The sequence below is a fragment of the Coptis chinensis genome, chromosome 1 (genome assembly GCF_015680905.1).
Source record: "Coptis chinensis isolate HL-2020 chromosome 1, ASM1568090v1, whole genome shotgun sequence".
Classification (NCBI taxonomy): Eukaryota; Viridiplantae; Streptophyta; class Magnoliopsida; order Ranunculales; family Ranunculaceae; genus Coptis; species Coptis chinensis.
This window is the reverse complement of record NC_141456.1, coordinates 35,303,131-35,322,702: the sequence shown is the minus strand read 5'-3', so window position 1 is coordinate 35,322,702 and position 19,572 is coordinate 35,303,131. Positions and strand designations below refer to the sequence as shown.

General features: G+C 37.2%; 1 protein-coding gene across 1 annotated transcript; it reads left to right on the top strand.

The window, feature by feature from the left end:
- The first annotated feature begins 186 nt into the window (after nt 1–186).
- Nucleotides 187–19,477, top strand: LOC147523691 (nuclear pore complex protein GP210-like). The gene is given in 33 exon segments (XM_086572003.1): nt 187–797; nt 885–1,051; nt 1,134–1,350; nt 2,071–2,402; nt 2,697–2,876; nt 3,019–3,160; nt 3,256–3,404; nt 3,526–3,637; nt 3,743–4,091; nt 4,093–4,306; nt 4,452–4,575; nt 4,677–4,767; nt 4,769–4,949; nt 5,012–5,024; nt 5,098–5,174; nt 5,341–5,403; nt 7,502–7,693; nt 8,434–8,493; nt 8,567–8,635; nt 11,999–12,203; nt 12,206–12,296; nt 13,330–13,520; nt 13,523–13,722; nt 14,176–14,263; nt 14,451–14,591; nt 14,729–14,858; nt 14,978–15,003; nt 15,310–15,319; nt 16,559–16,622; nt 16,754–16,820; nt 18,161–18,252; nt 18,358–18,418; nt 18,973–19,477. Coding segments are annotated over 33 exon segments (4,833 nt in total). The 5' UTR covers nt 187–364; the 3' UTR covers nt 19,275–19,477.
- The last annotated feature ends 95 nt before the right edge of the window (nt 19,478–19,572 follow it).

Genomic DNA, 19,572 nt, shown 5'->3' with positions numbered 1-19,572 from the left:
GTTGGATTGAGGCAGTTATTGGGGCATGACAAAAACTTTAGTTAGTCGTGGGGGTATGGGAGTGTTTTTATGGGTGTGTCCAAGATAACCTTCAGTTTAGACTTAAGAGTTTTATGATGATTGTCATTTACCGATATATTCCGACAATCAAAATATTGGCATTTCAAATGAAAAAAACGTAAACATTTCATTCATACAAAAGAAAATAGAAAAATGGCGATACCTTTTTCCCGCTGTTTCCAAAGCCCATATAAACACTAAACCCTAAACCTACGGTTTATCAATTTCCACTCCATTCCTAATTTAACTCAACTCACTACCCATCACTCTAATGTAACTCCCAAGTCTACAACTTGTCTAAAAAATGATTCTTTCCACTTCTTTCCCACTCATTCTCCTCATTTTCATCCCCATTTCACTTTCCCTCACAACTACTGGTCCACACATTGCTGACGTAAACATATCACTCCCACCCAAAACAACATACCCAATTCAATACCGTCTTCTTGGAAGTGATGGTTGTTTCACATGGTCATGGGACCATCATGATATTTTACAATTAGAACCTGAGTTTAATAGTACTAGTTTGTGTTCTACGAGTGCCAGGTTGAAATCGATTGGTGACTTTGATGGGCGTAAAGAGACGGCGATTTACGCTAGTGATATAAAGAGTGGAGTTGTTATTAGGTGTAAAGTGTTTATTGATGAGATTAAGAGAGTTCAGATATTTCATAGTTCTGTTAAACTTGATTTAGATGGACTTGCTACTCTTCGTGTCCGCGCTTTTGATTACCAAGGTATGAAATGAATAAAAATGTAAGAATGAAGTTTGTTTGTTATGTGAATTTTTGTTGGTTTAACTTATTAATGTTGGGTTTTTGTAGAGAATGTGTTTTCGTCGTTGGTGGGAATGCGGTTTAAGTGGGGGTTAATGCCCGGGGAGGACGGAGGGGTTCATCGTCTTGTTCATGTTCCTTTGAAAGAGTCTCCATTAAGTGATTGTAGCGGATTTTGTGGTGATTTAGATATTCAAATAAGTTTGGAAGACAGTGTAAGTGAGAGGTTAAATGTTTTTCTTTGTGAATATGGAATTTTGCGTGAATTGGTTTTGAATGTTTTGATGATTGGTGCAGGGTGTTTTCTCGGATTTGTTTGCTGTGAAGGGAACTGAAATCGGTCATGAGATAGTTTCTGTGAATTTGATTGAGTCGGGATATGAACATTTGGCGGATAAGATTGTATTAACTGTTGCAGAAGCTATGTCGATTGAGCCTCCATCCCCTCTTTATGTTTTGACTGGTGCTTATGTTCAGTACAGTCTTAAAGTCCTTCGGCAGAATACTCCCCAAGGTTATTATGAAACTCTATCATGACTTTACTTTTCTTCATTCATTATATTGTTGGATGCATGAAAATTGGACTGAGATATAGTTGCCCATGGTTAAAATAGATTCCTATGAGTGTAGGGCTGGCCATCGAGCTACCCGAGTCGAGTTTTGCCATACTCGAGCTCGACTCGCACTCGCCTTCGAGCTTAATATTGAAGCTCAAGCTCGACTTGTCTAGTTCTACTAATAGCTTGAGCTCGACTCGGCTCGACTCGTTTTACACTTCGAGCTCAAGCTCAGGTTCGAGCTCGAGTTCAGTTATGCTCGTTTGAACTCGAACTTGAGCTCAAACTCGAAAAAAAATGTATATAAAACATTAAAACTAGTATAAATTGTAAATTATAGTTGGGTATAAAGTATAAAATGGCGTATAAATTATAAATTATATACTACGTATGAGCTTATAAAATGAGTAGCTTGCGAGCTACTCGAGCTCGACTCGAGTAGCTCACAAGTAGCTCGCGAGCTACTCGAACTCGAACTACTCGCTATCTAGAATGAGCTTTAAATTAAGCTCAAAGCTCGACTCATACTTTTGTGCGGACGAGTTTGAGTCGAGCTTTCGACGAGCTGAGCTCGAGTTACTCACAAACAACTCGACTCGATGACCAGCCCTATATAAGCGTATATCTGTTATCCTATTTCAGTAATGTATTGTCATTTTCTTCATGATCTTTTGCAGCAATACCTTTACCCTCCCCACATCATCGGTGGTCTGTCGTCAACTCTTCGGTTGCTCAAGTGGACTCTCAGCTAGGTGTTGCTCATGCGTTAAACTTAGGAGTTACAACTATCACTGTGGAAGACACTAGAGTGGCGGGTCATGTGCAAATGTCTTCTCTTCATGTTGTTATCCCAGACACTTTGCGTTTGACTGCTTTTGGTGATCCCATAGAGGGAATAACATCAACTCCATCCTCAGTCCGATGGTATGTTGTTGCTGGCCAACAATATGTCATTCACTTGAAAGTTTTCTCAGGCGGAAGTGATGGACATGAAGTGTACATTACAGAGGTATTTCCACTCTTTTGTTGATGTTATTAGCATGACGGCTATTAGAATAAGTGAGATTTTTTTTTAATGTAATGCATTCCATTAGTTTACTTGGATGCCTTTTAAGTAATTAAATGGATACGGATGCTTATACGCCTTAATGTTTTCTAGCTTCTATTCCTCTTATTAGAATTTAGAACTTCTATCATGTCAGATGCGAGAAAGGAATCTATTTAACAGTAAATTTTTTTCATCAAAACAAATGTGAACACGCTTGTTTTTCATACAATATATTGACGTCAATATTTGTTACAGAGCGATGATGTTAAGTTGCAGTATGATGAGTCTGCACATTGGGTTACATCCTTGGTGCCAGCTAAAGTTGCTGGTAGACATTGTTGGCAGGGTTCTAGAATCTTAAAAGCAGTTTCACATGGATTTGGAAGATTGAGTGCTTCCTTAGTTTATCATGGTGGATTTTCGGAAACAATTGAGGTAACAACATGTGCATTTTATTTGGTTGAACACAAGTCACTTCTTTTTGGAATAAATGAATTTATTAAATCTGAAAAAATGAAAATCATGAAAACTTATGATATTCAAATAAGTATCGTTTTATTGATACTTAATTTCGTAGGTTATGAAGATTGTGCAAGAAGTCATGGTCTGTGATCCGGTGAAGTTTGACATGGCCAGTATAAATGATTCCTCCCCTAAAATCATTCACCTCCCATGGGTAGCTGGTGTTTATCAAGAATTGGCATTGAAGGCAACAGGAGGTTGGTAGTCCTAGGCTGTGACCTCTCTCTCTCTCTCTCTCATATATTTAGCTCTCCTGTAATAGTATCATAGACATGGAATTCATGAATTGCAGGTTGCATGGAGACATCCACTAGTTATAAGTGGTATTCTTCAGATATGACCACTGTGTCCGTTTCTGCTTCTGGGTTTGTTCAGGCAAAGAAGCCTGGTCAAGTTACTATTAAAGTGGTATCCATGTATGATGAGATGAACTATGATCAGGTATTTATGCTTCTTATTTAATATGGTTGTTGAGTGTTTCCATCCTGGAAAACTTCTAAGTGTTTCCTGTGCATGAAGTGTTTCTTTTATTCGCTTCATTACTATGTTCTTCTGATTCTAGGTGGATGTTAAAGTCTCAATTCCTTCAGAAATGGTCATGCTGCAAAAGTTACCTGTAGAGACTATGGTAGGAACATATCTTCAAGCTGCAGTGACCCTGAGAGCATCCGATGGTTATTTCTTATCCGAAAATGTTCAGTTGTTAATTTTTTGTTTTAATTTAGTGTTACTCTGTTACCTCATCTTCCATCCTCAATTTGTGCATTTGTTGTTTGCAGGTAGCTATTTCTATAGCTGTGACTCATTTAGTTCAATGGTACGGTGGACCTGTGGAAGCGAGTCTTTCAGAATTTCCAATACAACAGGCCAGGGGTCATCTTTGATCAAGCAACCAGATGTTGATGATTTTAAATCTTCTTACAGTCCTCCCTGTGCATGGACCAATCTTTATGCTTTTAGTGCTGGTAGAGCTTTGCTACATGCAACGCTGCAGAAAGAGTTGCTCTCATCTGGTTACCCATCAGATGGTCCTAGTGTCCTAAAAGCATCTAAACTTATTGGGGCATACAATCCTCTTCTTGTGCAACAAATTGGGAATGGAAACCACTTCGGGGGATACTCTATTGATTTCCCCAGAGAATGAGCTGTATCTTGTTCCTGGAACAAAACTGGATATAGCACTAGTCGGAGGACCTGAACTGTGGGACCAAGCTGTTAAGTTTGTTGAAACTGTTGATATTTTTGAAGAGGGAATGTTGCATATGGACGGGCTTCTTGTGGACCGGGAATCTTCCATTAAAGGGGGATTATATAGACTCTCATGCATAACAGTGGGAAACTTTGTAAGATTTTTGTATAGTTCTTAACCTACATATTTTAGCAGTGTCCCTCTCTTTTTCCCTTTAATTACAAGATCTGCTCACACAGTTTTTTTTTCTAATTTGTTTGTTTGGTGATATTCTTATACTCCTGTTTCATGTTACACAGGAACTTGTTTTTTCCCATGGCAATTTGGTTGGTGATGATCATCCACTTCCAGCTGTAGAGAAAGTGAAATTATCCCTTGCATGTACCATTCCTTCATCAATCACACTGCTTGCGAATGAACCTGGTATGTGCTACAATCCTACAGGGGTCATAGAGTGTTTCTGGTTTGTTTCTACCTATTACCGATTGCTAAAGCCGTATATTGTGTGATCTCAATTCATGCAGTGAATACCCCCGCACTAATCCGGTCTGCCACTCAAGCTGATTGTAGCCCAGAGAGAATTCTTGCAATACCTGTTACTGTAGCAAACGGGCACTATCAGAGTAGCTGCAGTTGGCATTCATAAATCTGGGAAGGTTTTTGCAAACTCTTCATCTCTTTGTTTAAACTGGGAGCTGAGCAGTTGTAATGGGTTGGCTCACTGGGAAGGTAATGGGTTAGAAAGTTCAAAGGCCAGCTGGGAGAGATTTTTAGTTTTGCACAACACGTCAGGACTGGTAAAACTTAATTAATGCTAATTATACCTTTCTTCTGGTACCATAATGTTTTACCATGATAGACACTTAAATTTTGTGTTTACTTTTGTTGTTTCAGTGTACTGTCCGAGTGTCCGTGCTACTGTTACTGGTTTTTGTGATACTATAGTCAATAATCTCTTGGAAAAAGCTTCCTTAATGCTTGAAATGTCTGAGAAAGTTCTCACAGATGCCATACGATTACAGGTTTGTTTTATGTGACCTGAGTAGTTGTATTTCCGTTTTCTCCATAAATGTATTCATGTTATCTTTCTTTGTTCCGTTTTGTTTTGTTTCCTTTCTCTGTTGTTGTCCTGATTTTGCACATATAAAAAAAATGTACTAATTTTGCAAATGTTGTCTTTAAATGCAACTAGTTTCTTCCTTAAGGATTGTTCCAGAGTACCTCTTAGTATATTACAGTCCTAATGCAAAGGTATTTATAGTTCATGACCTTCTCTCCCTTTTTAGACTTTTACTATTCCTGGATTTTGCAATTCATGATTTATTGAGAAAGCTTTTGATTTTGAAGCGTGTTGTTGCAAGTCGTGATCATTTCTAAGGATTTCCAGACAGTATCGTGTTCTTGGTTGCCTATTTTACTATTTTTGCTTTCTGTCAAGGTACTACTGATGAAACCCTTTTGCTGAAGCAATAAAAGGAATAAACAAACAATAAAATTTTGGGTTAGGGTTGCGATCTAGAGCCATAATTCAACACAAATAAATTTTTGAATAAGTACAAACAATAAAGCAACTTTGATTCACCTAATTCAAGGCCCCGTGCCCCCGTGGCTGAAGTCCAGTTCCACATCAAGTGGGAGTGGGTGAGTGCTACGGATACGGCGACAGAAAAGGATACGGACTCGTACACGAACACAACATGTACAATGGGTATACAACTCGATGTTATTCAAACTTGGGAGAGGTACATTTTGTTACCTATTTCTAAAATTTATAGAACTTATTATTATTATTTTTTGGGTGGGGGGAGGAGGGGATTGGTATGCATAGTTGTATCTTAAAATCAAAAGCAGAGTAGGTTTAGTAGTAACCTATTGGAAAGGTAAACAATATGCAACTAGAAACAAAGTCACACATAGTGAACCACCGGATGCCGGATCAAGACCTGATGTCCACCCATCTGGATAGAAAATGAGCACTTGGGATGCTTTTAAGGTCCACAAAGACTTTGCTCCAAAACAATGACAGCCAGCGACTTTCTGAAGATTGCCACTCCCCTCAAAGTGGCTCTTGTTAGTTTCCAATCATAAAGGCGATGCTCGTGATTGTGTCGAAACTCCATATCCACATGCCTCTAAGTTAGTAAAGGACCCAGGCTAACCCAGACTTCTACATGGAAGAAGGACATTGCTTGTAAAGGAAAAAGAACAGCGTAGAAGGACGTAATTTACCGACTTTTTTGTTCCCTAGATGGCCTTACCAAAATGTAGCGTAGTAGGTGTTGGCCTAGTGATATGGAGGATCATAACCTTACATAACACGGTTATATGAACACTATTGACAGCCAAATGGTACGAATTTTCTCCAATTGTTTTCCAAAAAGTGCAAGACTTTTGATTGTATAGGAATGCAATTTTATTGTAAAATTATTTTCAATGGGCAATAAACCAAGGGAGTCCTGTTGAGAGTCTGTACGTTCATGTGGAGCTGAAGACCAAAAAGACATGAGTTGAGTTGGTAAGAAGTGTTTTGATGATAAGCAAGTTATGGATTTATCATTTCTTAGTTAGCACTAAGTAAACACAAGCTGTCATTTTTCGGTTGGAACTGTGGTTAGGAACAAGAAAGAGATTTAATGATGAAGCTGAGATTTACTACAAACATTTGACAGGGGAAAAGATATTGTAATTATGAATGCAAGTTGTTGATAAGATAGTGCTGGAAATCTCAGGGGCAATTGTTGTATTAGCAACTTGTGTCTAGTGTGGAGCTGTACCTTTCAGCACTAATGCCTCTGTGCGGCTTTGACACACTCACAAAGGCCTTGGCCACAATTCAGCTGTCCTCCTGCTCGCCCAGGAAGGCCTTGCCTTGGGGCACAGTTTGGCCACTTTTGGTTTGCCCACCAAGGCCATGTCTTCAGCCCATTGCCTTGGCCCGCCCACAAGATTATTCCTTTGGGACAATTTGTTTCACCTCTGGTTCACTTATGAAGCATCAAAAAATAATTCTATGTAGAAAACAACAGTTTTGTGTTCACGTGTGCCCGATAATGGGTGGCTCTAACACATCTTTATTGGTCTCTTCTTTTGCTTTCATGTTGTCTGAGTAGCGTTGAATAGTATATGTAGCAAGTATTGATATAGTGATATATTTGCAATTACTTTCTCTCTGCAATTTTTGCTCTACATTCATGCATTGTACTGATTGCATTGATTGTACCCCCCATTGAATACCTTTTTGGTGCATATTTGTGTTTATTCTTCTTTTTCTGGTCTTTATTTTGAATCTTTATGCTGTTTTCTTTGTGCTTATTGTGAGACGATTTAGTTAGATCTATCACTCTTACAGGCAAGTCTTTCGATTACTGGAGGGACCTGTTTCTTGGATGCAGTTGTGAATGATACTAGCGTTGTCGAAGTTATGCGACCATCACCAAGTTTGGAATGCTGGCATTTGACAATTGCACCTAGAGGCTTGGGATCAGCACTTGTCACTGCTAATGATATTGGACTTACTCCACCTCTTGCTGCCTCTGCTGTGGTAATGTACCATATTTTGTATGAGATTATTTATCTGGTTTTACATTGTTGTATTTCTTTCACCATAAATATTTTTTGGTTAAATGACATGTTGATATAAAGTTATAAATGAGTCATTTGGATATGTGGTGTGTGGTACAGTATGAGAAGTCTGCAAGTTTGACTAGCCCACACGTGTTTATACTTTCTTAGATAGTTTTAAAACATATTTTTTCCTAAAAGAACAATAATGTATAAAAGTGAAAGAGGACACTTCTATATGGCAATCCTATCATTTAGTTAGATCTAATGTCAAACATAGTTTTGTTCAAGGCTTAACTGAAATTTCATGTGCAAACTATGGTTACACCAATTCTTTTTCGTGACTCTGAGTACTGGATCACATTGTGTTGCATATTAAATTTTCTTTGGGATTGTTAGCTTATGATGTATATATCCTGCAGAAGGTATGACACTAAAGTACTAAAATGGTCTGTCCGTACTGCACGTTAAATAGCTGCCTGCTTTCAACCTTTTTGCAATATAGAGATAGGAGACCTCAGTGTGAATTAATTTGTTTTAATACTGTGGATAGTTTCGAAACTGGACTTTTGTTACTTTGATAGTATTCAGTACTTTTGTTAGACCTTTTTTACCTGATTTGTTCATTTGCTACCTACAAGTCGGCAACCATAGTGTACAGTAATTGCTATGAAGCCTGATTCACTGTAACCATTCTTATGGAGATGTACATTTTTACAGGTTGAAGTTGCAGAAGTTGACTGGATTAAGATCATTTCACAAGAAGAATTAAGTATTATGGTATATAACTTTACTGTAAATAATATATGGATACAGCTTGCAGGTATAATATTTTACTTATGCTGTTTTGTAGGATGGTAGCGAGAAAGCTCTTCATTTTTCTGCAGGCGTTCATGATGGAAGCGTTTTTGACTTTTCACAGGTTTGAGTTATGTGTTCATACTTACGTATAAAGAGTTTATTTTTGCGTTTCAGATCTATCTGTAAGAGTAATTTCATCTCTATAATGTGATTTATTATGAGTTTTAGTGTATTTACCTATATGTGGAATGTTCTGTGTTTTATGTTGTCTGGCATGTATATTATATTGCCTCATCTCATTGCTAATTTTTAATTCTTGATTCTTGTAAGAGTAACTCCCTAGTTCCATCATTGTTGTTTTGAAGCTTTGTTGTCCATTTTGTTTAATCAATTCAGAATAAGCTCTGTCGTCCATCTTGTTTAATCACGTCACAATCAATTATCTTCTTTTGGATCAATGTATTTATTGAATACATAATCCAACTCAAAACCAATTGGCAATGAGCGGACCCCAGGAACTATATACTGTAATGCAAGGCTTTAAAATTCCAATGTGGGATTAAACATCTCAACACGCCCCCTTACGTGTGGCCTTACTTGAGCATAACACGTAGACCATTATTGATCGATGTGGAGCAAACGGGCCCTTTGGGCCCCATAAAAAAAGTCCACTCCAATGCCATATTAAAGTTGGGCTTCCAACTCAAAAACCAATTGGCAATGAGTGTAGCAGCCCCAAGAACTATATACTGGCAGGCGTTAAGCTCCTAATACAGGATTAAACATCTCAATGGCATTGGTCAAAGTTTCTATTTGTTCTTTATCCTTGACCTTACACTATGTATCCATCTGCTGCAGTATACCTATATGAACATTCATATACATATTGAGGATAGTTCGGACACCCCAATGCTTAAGTTTGCTATCCTTTAAGAATTCAAAAATTGTGTTCACACTAATCACTAGGCATATGACACCACATTTTGGACACGTTTTTCTTGATTTTAGATGTATCTCTTGTCATGCGTGATTGGGCTATTATCTTTTGTTTTTGTTCCCTTTTTCACTACAAAAGATAATAGGGTTAACGAGTATTACCCCCTCACTAGATGAGCCAATTAGGATCCCCCCTCACTAGATGGGAAATTAGGGTCTCTCCCCCCCCCCCCCAATACACACAAAAAACACGGTCAACCTTGTGTGTATTTAGGGGGAAGACCCTAATTTCCCATCTAATTGGGGGGGGGGTTGTTTAATAACACGGTCAACCCAATTTGACTTTTTTTTTTGTGTGTATTTACTATTTAGGGGGAAGACCCTAATTTCCCATCTAGTGGGGGGAGGGGAGTAATACTCGTAAACCCAAGATAATAAGGGTTCGATCCCCTTTTTCACTGAAATACATCATATCATATATTAAGGGTCCGATCCCCTGCATCTCCATCTAATCCAAGTTTTTGATAAAAAAAGAAATACATCATATACCCTTCAGATGACAAAGAATCCCTTATGCATGTATATAAAACTCTTCACTGTATCCAAGTTTTTGTCTTGTAGTAATGGAAAAAAAATGTATATGTAATTGGGTGTATAATGACCAGTTTTACTTGGTTTTGACGGGCCACTTAATTAGTATGGAGTTGTTAAATTGCCAATTTCTCTATAAACTCGAATTTATGTGAATGGTCAATTTTATTAATATATTATTAGAGGCTCATATATGTCAACACTCCTCCTCAGCTAGACACGCTGGAAATACATAGGTAGAAGTACTGAACATCTTCACCCGGTAGGAGTTGAACCCGAGACCTCTCAGAAACCAGTGACTCTGATACCATGTTAAATTGTCAATTTCTCCATAAACTCGAACTTATGTGAATGGTCAATTCTATTAATATATTAGAGGCTCATACATGTCAACAGGAGTAACATGAATCTGGTTATATGTCATGGATAATGTGGTAAAAAATATTATAATTCATATCAAGTACCTGATGTACTGATTATAACACGGTCAACCCAATTTGACTTTTTTTTTTGTGTGTATTTACTATTTAGGGGGAAGACCCTAATTTCCCATCTAGTGGGGGGAGGGGAGTAATACTCGTAAACCCAAGATAATAAGGGTTCGATCCCCTTTTTCACTGAAATACATCATATCATATATTAAGGGTCCGATCCCCTGCATCTCCATCTAATCCAAGTTTTTGATAAAAAAAGAAATACATCATATACCCTTAAGATGACAAAGAATCCCTTATGCATGTATATAAAACTCTTCACTGTATCCAAGTTTTTGTCTTGTAGTAATGGAAAAAAAATGTATATGTAATTGGGTGTATAATGACCAGTTTTACTTGGTTTTGACGGGCCACTTAATTAGTATGGAGTTGTTAAATTGCCAATTTCTCTATAAACTCGAATTTATGTGAATGGTCAATTTTATTAATATATTATTAGAGGCTCATATATGTCAACACTCCTCCTCAGCTAGACACGCTGGAAATACATAGGTAGAAGTACTGAACATCTTCACCCGGTAGGAGTTGAACCCGAGACCTCTCAGAAACCAGTGACTCTGATACCATGTTAAATTGTCAATTTCTCCATAAACTCGAACTTATGTGAATGGTCAATTCTATTAATATATTAGAGGCTCATACATGTCAACAGGAGTAACATGAATCTGGTTATATGTCATGGATAATGTGGTAAAAAATATTATAATTCATATCAAGTACCTGATGTACTGATTATACAATATTTTACTTGTTGCTAAGGAGAACATTGTAGTAGAGATGTAGAATTATTTAATGTGACGTCACCATTGATTGTAGTAAAATGTTCTTGTCAGTTTTCGTCATCTAGGTGGATGGGATGTGGTCTATAAACCATGTTTTATTGTTCTGTCCTTTTTCTTGGTATATTTGGTCGCCACTCCATTTAGACTGGCTTCATAGTATGTTTGGTCCTTGTACTTCCTCACAGTTTTGTTTATGAATTTAGTACCTTTTTGTATCTACGGGGGTATCTGGGTGGAGTGGAACTGAAGACATTTTGAGAGTAACTTTGCTTCATAGGAGGAGGTTATCTTGTTGATGAAGGCTCTCAGCTCTCCTTTATATCCATGTTGGGAGGTCATATCCACAAAAAAATGCCCCACTTTGTTGTGTAGGTTCGTCTCTATAAGCGAGATGCACACATAGAAGTTTAAATAGATGTCCAATATAACCATTCCCTGTTTCAATATAACTGTGATAGTTTACTGCTTTAAGTATGATTATCTGTTTTGTTATATTAGATAAAGGTTTCTCATTATTAAGTAGGTTTTGTGGGTCGCTTCTTTTCTTAGTTATACTCCTTTATTAACGTTTTGAACTTCAGCAAATTATAGAGTTAATTTTGATTTTATTTTTCTGGCCAATTACAATTTGTTTGTGTAGAAGAAACTAAAAAACGTTATTTTTTTAAAAAATAATATCAGACTGTACGTGCAATAGTTTATGGCAGTGTAGATACTGTTATATGTGAAGCCGAGGCGCAAGTTAGAGTAGCAATTCCTTCATCAATGATTTTAAGTGTGCAGAGTGAACAACTTAGTGTGGGTCATAAAATGCCTGTGTTCCCATCCTTGGCTGAGGTATATTTGAAAGAAAAGTGTAGATTGCTATATTACCTCTGGCATTTGAAAGAAAAGTTCCATTTTCTGGTGCCACTGAAGCAGAACGATACAATTTTTCACAGGAGAAAGGTGTTGATTTTATTAATACAGTATATGGAAGGTATATCTCGACTTCCTTCACTGGATTGGATGTTCTGTATAACTCTTTGAGCTACCTTTCTTACTATATAAGTTTACTGGCAAAGGACTATTACGTTCTAGATGTATAATGTTCTGCTGTTCTGCACAAACTCCTGAGGAATGATCAATAACATCAAAGTCGTTCTAAGCATGGCAATATAGACCTCGTTTGGAGGGTTCTCGTCCCAAAAGGCTTTATGCTCTTTTTTTCCCCTAAACAAAGAATATTTTGGAAACTATTTTTTTCATTAATTTGTTTGGTCTATTCTATTTTCATTGAAGGATGCGCTACGTGAAGTTGATTCACTAGAGATGGCCATTGCTAGTAAATTCGTGGACGGCAAAAGTTTGTTACGGAAATTATTCAGTGTAAAATTCGAAAGTTTAGATAATAATTCGTTTAAAACTTCATTCCAAAAAAAAAGAAAAAGCACCGAAAATACAGTTCGTCTTTTGTACGTGTATAATATAAAAAAATTCAGTTTAATTTTTCTGTAGTTTAAGTTTAAAATGCAATAGCAATATTTTTTTTCCAGAATTGCTTATGAACTACACATACATAACTCAGTTTTTCGTTTATAGTTACTAGCTATCACTTTAGCTATTTGATATTCCCTAGGTACCGAAAGTTTCAACTTAAGCTGGTTTTCAAAACCTTCTATTTCGAAGTTTTAACATACTTTTAAAGTCTGTTTTTTCATTTAAAAAATTCGGACCTTATTATTCGGCAATTATAACCCTAGACCATAGAATTCACATATTAATCCCTAGATTTGAAATGTTCGCCTTATTATTCATATTTTATGAAAATCGTATAAAACGGAGTATTACTAGCTATGGAGATGGCTAGCATTGATTGTTATTTATCTTGTTTTTGTTTTGGTTTGTTTTGTGTGTTTTTTTTCGTTTTTCTTTGTGCTTTTGGTGTGAGATTTTTTTTTGGTAATTGCTCTCTTGCATTATGTGGATTTTATTGGTAACTTGTTTCATGAATGGCTATTACTCCCTTGCAGATCAGCAGGCAGAACAAATGTTATTGTATCATTCTCCTGTAATTTTATTTCCTCTGGTGCTTCACACTCACACTCATATAATGCTTCCTCATCATTGAGGGTGGTTTCTGAGCCTCCCCTTGCTCTTGGATTGCCTATCACCTGGGTCCTTCCACCTTTTTATACTACATCAAATCTTTTGCCACGGCATCATGGGATTCTTTTAGGAAAGGGACTATTGTTTATTCTTTATTGAGAACTTGTTGTGGAAAGAATAAAGAAATTCAGCTAGATCCCATTTCCATTGATGGGGGTAGAATCAAGACGTTGGAAAGTAACAATCTTGGTTGCATTCTTGCAAAGGACCGGGCAACTGGAAGAACTGAAATTGCTTCTTGCGTAAGGGTTGCTAAGGTAAGGATAATCATCTTTGTATATCAATTTTGAACATTTTACTGTCTCAATGTTTCTTATAAATGGAACTACATGTGGTTGATCTTCTCCACACTTTTGATTCATCCTTAGAAACTTATTTGGAAACTAAACTGAATTTACCTTATACTGTCTTTAAGATTGAAAGTAGCTCGGTCTTTAAGATTAATTAATGGCTCTCGCTCAAAGCTTGATTCTGATGGTTTAAGATTTGTTGGAGTTTTATATCTCAATACATATTAAAATTTAGGTCACCAATGTACTTAAGGGCACTGCTTCTTTGAGAGGAGAGGTGCTACTGCGGTGTAGAGTTAAGGGAGAGTGGTAATAGATGTGTATGAAGCATCATTAGCCTAAAAATTGTCAATATTCTCACAAAAGTTGTTTATTTTGGTTTAATTTCTGACGTTTCTTTCATTTTTCCTCTCCAAAAAGTGCTCTTTAATATGTTATAAGATTCCTTCTGTTGGATCTGGTGAACTTGTGCTCCTGGTGTTATGGGGTGTTAATTTAGATCAGTTCTGTTGATGAAAAAATCGTGTTTTTTAAAGTCATGGATTGGTCACGATCTTACATACTTTCTGTCTTGTAATAAAATGCTAGAGCAATAAAGTGTTTCTAAAACAGTGTTACCACTTCAACTTTCAGTAAAAGAAAAAGAAAATTATGCTCCAATTGAGTATCTGGGACTTGAAAATTATTTCTTTCAGCATTTTATTTTGACCTTAAACTACATATGATAGGATTGGATGATCCAGTACTTGGGAGGTGGTTAAGTTCCAACCAAAGTGTTTTATCAGTAAACATGGTTTCTGGCAAAGCTCGCGCTGTAGGGGAGGGTGCATCTCAAGGTACCGAACTAAGTTTTCATTCTGTATTGCATAAATACATGCAGATTCAATGCCTCTGTTATGCTCAAACTCTTGGATTGGATCTGGTCTTTGATGCTCATGGTTGGTACATCTTTTCTTAACAGTAATTTTTGAAGGTCCAAGGTTAAGACTGCAAACAACAGCTACGGTACAAAGTGTGGATATGGTTGTAGTTGATTCTCCACTAGAGACTTTGACAAATGTTCCTTTCCCTACAAAGGGATACTGTTTTGCTGTTAGATTTAGGTCTGTATACCCTTTCTTTATTTTCAACCTTTATAATTTTTGACTCTTTCTAACTCAAACCTATTCAAGGATACATCGTAATTTTCTTATCCATCACTGTGATTTGGAAATGTTAACAGGCACAAGCTTGAAGAGATTGGGAACAGTGAAGGGATTTTTTTTTTATTGTAAGGGTGGACCCACCAGTTGTTGGGTATGTTTTCATCTTGTTTATTCCCTCGGTTTTTGTCTAATGCCCCCCTGATACTTCCCCTTTTTTGTGGACTTCTGGTACACAAAGCCATGGAGGGATCTTGTTACTGGTAGTTTATATTGTATGTTCTTTCCTTACTCGCCGGAACACTTGGCACATTCTCTACCCAAAACACAGGACATGAGACCAGATTTATCTATTTCCATCAATGCTTCCCTTAGAGAAGCAGAGCATTGTCGGAGGATTCAAAGTCTTAAAAATGGGCAAGGTATCATGCTATGGGGTTATAGTGAAAGGACACTATCAATCTATTTTTGTCTGAAAATTTTGTTATCATCTGTTCATGAGGTTAGAACTGGGGTTACCGAGCGAAAAAAAAATGGGTTAGAACTGGGGCTTTGGCTCTCAAGGACACAGGTGGTACACCCAATTTCACCCTACATTCAAGCGTTAAGTTAAATTCACCTCAAAAACCCGCATCAGCTTAAGTTCAAATGCTCAAGGAACGAAATTCCTGGTTTTCTGGTCATTTTAAGTTACATTACACATCCTTAGGTTGCGTGCTGCTATGTGGTTGCACCTTCAATTCGAAGCCACAACTGCAAAGTAGACATTTGTAAAATACAGTATAAATCTAGTTTGCAGTAAAGTTACATATATTACTGCAAAGTAGACATTTGTAAAATACAGTATGTCTCGTTTTCAGTGAAGTTACATATATTACTGCAAAGTAGACACATTAGGGCACCTCCAATGGGGGGTGTAAACCGTATAGAGTGGAAATTTTACACTCCAAATATAAAAAAACTCTCTCCAATGGGGGTGCTATACCGTAGGTAATAGTGTATTAGCTAATAGAGAGGGTGGGGAATTCCCCCTCTCGCTATTAGTTAATAAAAAACCCGGGCGACACTCGAACTGACGTCTAAGTGAAATAATTTTCGGACGTCACTTGGAGTAACGTCCCTTTCTAATTCTAAAGTAATTTTTAACTTTCGGACGCCACTCCAAGTGGCGCCGATTTAAATTAAAGAGGGACGTCACTTGGAGTGACGTCCGAGTTTAAAATCTATTTTTTTTTACACTCTTCCATTGGAGAGTATAGAGGGTGGATATTTATAAGCTATACAATACTATACAATTAGAGGTGTAAAATCCTAATGGCACCTACGTGGAGCCTAGGTGGAGGTGTAATTTTACACCCCCCATTGGAGATGCCCTTAGTAATCTTCAAAAAATAGTAAAATACTGCAAAGAGTTATCAGTACTTCTAGAGCCGTCTAGAGAACAGCGTGGACATGTGGCATCATGCGCTTGAAAGCTGCATAACTCAAAGTAGATTGTTCAAAATCCCCCCCAAAACCCCTAACCACGTGTCAGCACACTTTACCGCTTTTGAATGTACTCAAGTTTATTGCCGAAACTCGACATTTTGATCAAATGATTAGAGATATCGGAATTTAAGCGGTTGATTTTGTTGAATTTTTCTAAAACATCGGTTTTTTAGGTTAACAAAGTTTCCTACCAGAATGAACATTTGTAATATGGTGATAACTATTGCAAAAGAAAAAGTACGTTGTGGTTTGATATCTTATATCTGACTAAATTGATAATTGACTTGTACTGGATTGAACTGCCCGGAATCTGTGTAATTGGTTACTTTTATTGTCTTAATAATTCAAGTTGATATGCTTGCTTACAGGAACTGATTCATCTGAGTCTGACACCTGATTCCAACACGAGTGTTATAACTGTTGTGGGAAACACAGGTGAGTACCGAGTGCGTTAAAATTGCTAAATTTGCATTTAAGGGTCTAAGACTCTAAGTATAATCGTTTGAAACATCCACTTGGGCTCTCGATGGGAATGCAAGAGTCAATGTAAATCCTGTTTCATAACCTGTGCTCATAACTGAATATTGAATGATTTTTTCGTTTTGTTTTGGTTATTTTGAGTTTGTTTTTTGGTCTCTCCTCCCCCCTCTTTAATTATGAATTCCATTTTTGTTGCTTTAAAAAGGGACAAGTGTCAGTCACATTTATGCACAATTTGCCTATCTCACAAGCCATTTAGTGCATGTGAGGTAGGCGAATAATGTGGATCTCTGTAGTAGTTGATGATGGATATACTACAGAATAGGCTATTTTCCAATGAAAGTACCAAACATGCAAGCATAACAAGTAGTTTAGTTGGGCATTCTGATACAGAGTTACACTGTTAGAGATAGAAAAAGGATACAACTTACAAGTGATGAACACGTAAATGTGAGTATTATATTGAACAGTTAGGAGACATAATATGGAAATGCCAAGGTACAGATTCTACTGCCCCCTCCCCATCAGAGAATAGAAAAACAAGAAGGGGGATTAATTTGAGGATAAAGTACCTGCCAAAATGAAATACTAGTACAGTTGAAGATAGTTGCTGTTTGAATCATGGCATAAATCGATGACTTGATTAACCCAAAGTGGTTAATTAAAGAGGATGTGATCTATCTTATGATAAACTCTAAACATGCAGAAAGCCTTTTTGGTTGTAATAGGAAGGGTCAAGGGTGTTGAAGATTTTACCACTCAACCAAAACCAGGCAGTGGTCAGTATTTCTATAAGCTGGTTGAAGAGCCTTCCATGTGTGGAGATCCAGTCTAGATTGTTAAATTATCACTCTCTGAAGGAACTGTGCTGCTTGTTTGGAAAGGGATGTTGAGCAGGGCAAACCGGAAAAATGATCTGCTTTCATATGAGCTCCCAGGCCGGCACATCTAATGTGATTTTTTTAGAGATGTTGGTCGAACACTGACCGTGTTAAAAGAAACAATAAAAAAAGGATCAACAAAGTAGAAGAAGCTATCACAAACATTTGGATGAATGTGTAGCACTAATAGAAACCTCCTAGAATAGAGTTTAAATCATGAGTCAACACAACCATCAAGTTTCAACTCCAGTAACTAAAGAGATGTGATGAGGGGCTTGATTCAACTAGCCAGGGTTCTTCGAGCCACTTCTTCTATTAAAACATTGGGATGTTGCTATCACTATATTCATTTTTCGTTTTGATAACGATATTCCTCACAATAGTTACTTTGAACTGTTTTGATTTTCATTGTAGATGTGGAAGTCCATTGGAAAGAGAGAGATCTTTTAATGGTCAGTCCCATTCATAGAAAAGATTTTGGTATTGGTGGACAGGCTGAATATGAGGTGAACACATTATCTTCCATCTATAAGTCTCATGATACAACCTTTTACAACAAAGGACTAGTGAAAAACAAAATTATATCTTTTGCTTTTTGTTTCTTAATTCAGGTCAAAGCTCTAAGAGCAGTAAGATTCAAAGACAAAATCATCTTTGTGCTTCCAGCCGCTGGTAAACCTACTTTTCCCTGAAATGTTGCAACATCACCCCCCACCCACACATCTCTCTAAGTTATATTCTTTTAGCATTAACTTTAAGGAAGAATGTAGCTAACTATTTAAAAGTGTTTCGTTTTTAGTAGCTTAATCTTAGAAGGTTAGAATGCAGTAACTTAGATTATCATTTACTGAAAGACCAAAAGCCACAAAAGTAACACTGATTGTGGATCGGATTAGGAACTCATGTATGAGGTAGAGCTTGTTGTCAGTAGGGCTACACACTTAGTCCTGGGCATTACCCTTGGCTGAGAAATAATTTGAGCAGATAATTGAAAATCCAAAGTGAATCGTGAACAGTTCACTAACTTGGTTCCTTGAGCAGTCATCATGAACTTACAATATTTTGTTATGTGTTTCATTCACTTTTCGATTTAAGCTTATGATGCAGATTCTGTTTACCTTTGACGAGTTGATAGGGATCCCTGCCTTGATCTGCCACAGAGAAGAAGTTTGGTATGTTAAAGCCAATTGCTTCACTAACATTTCTTTTCTCTTTCTTGTCAACAGGTCAAAGAGTGGAATTAGATATAAACTATGACCCAGGCTTTGAACCATCTTCAAGTGCATATTATGGATACTTGGCTGCTGCTTGTGTGTCATTTGCTGCACTGATAGTCACCTTGGTACTCGCAAATCGGTTCATCGTCACATCCACATCTATCCCTGCTACTCCAAGTATTGCGGGCCCAGTTACACCTGACCCCACTATCTCCCCTACTTACAACACAGAACAATCTCCTCGGACACCCCAACCTTTCATCCAGTATGTGAGGAGAACTATCGACGAAACACCTTACTACAAGCCGTGATGCGCGGCGAAGAGTTAATCCCCAAAACACTTACTAGAGTCGGAAACAATAGAATGGGCAATCAAATTTTCCTTATTTATTTTTTCTAATGATTGCTCCAGCATAGAGCTTTGTACAATTTTGAAACTGTATAAATCAGCATACTTATATTGTATCATCAAACTCGCTTCCAATGAGTTAATGTCACATATATTGTTTTTCCAGCTTTACTATAGATAAAACTGCAAACGTGGAAAATAAAAAGAACCGTTAACTACCCGAGCAAAAATCATTGTTCTTGGGTTTGGGCTTTAACTTC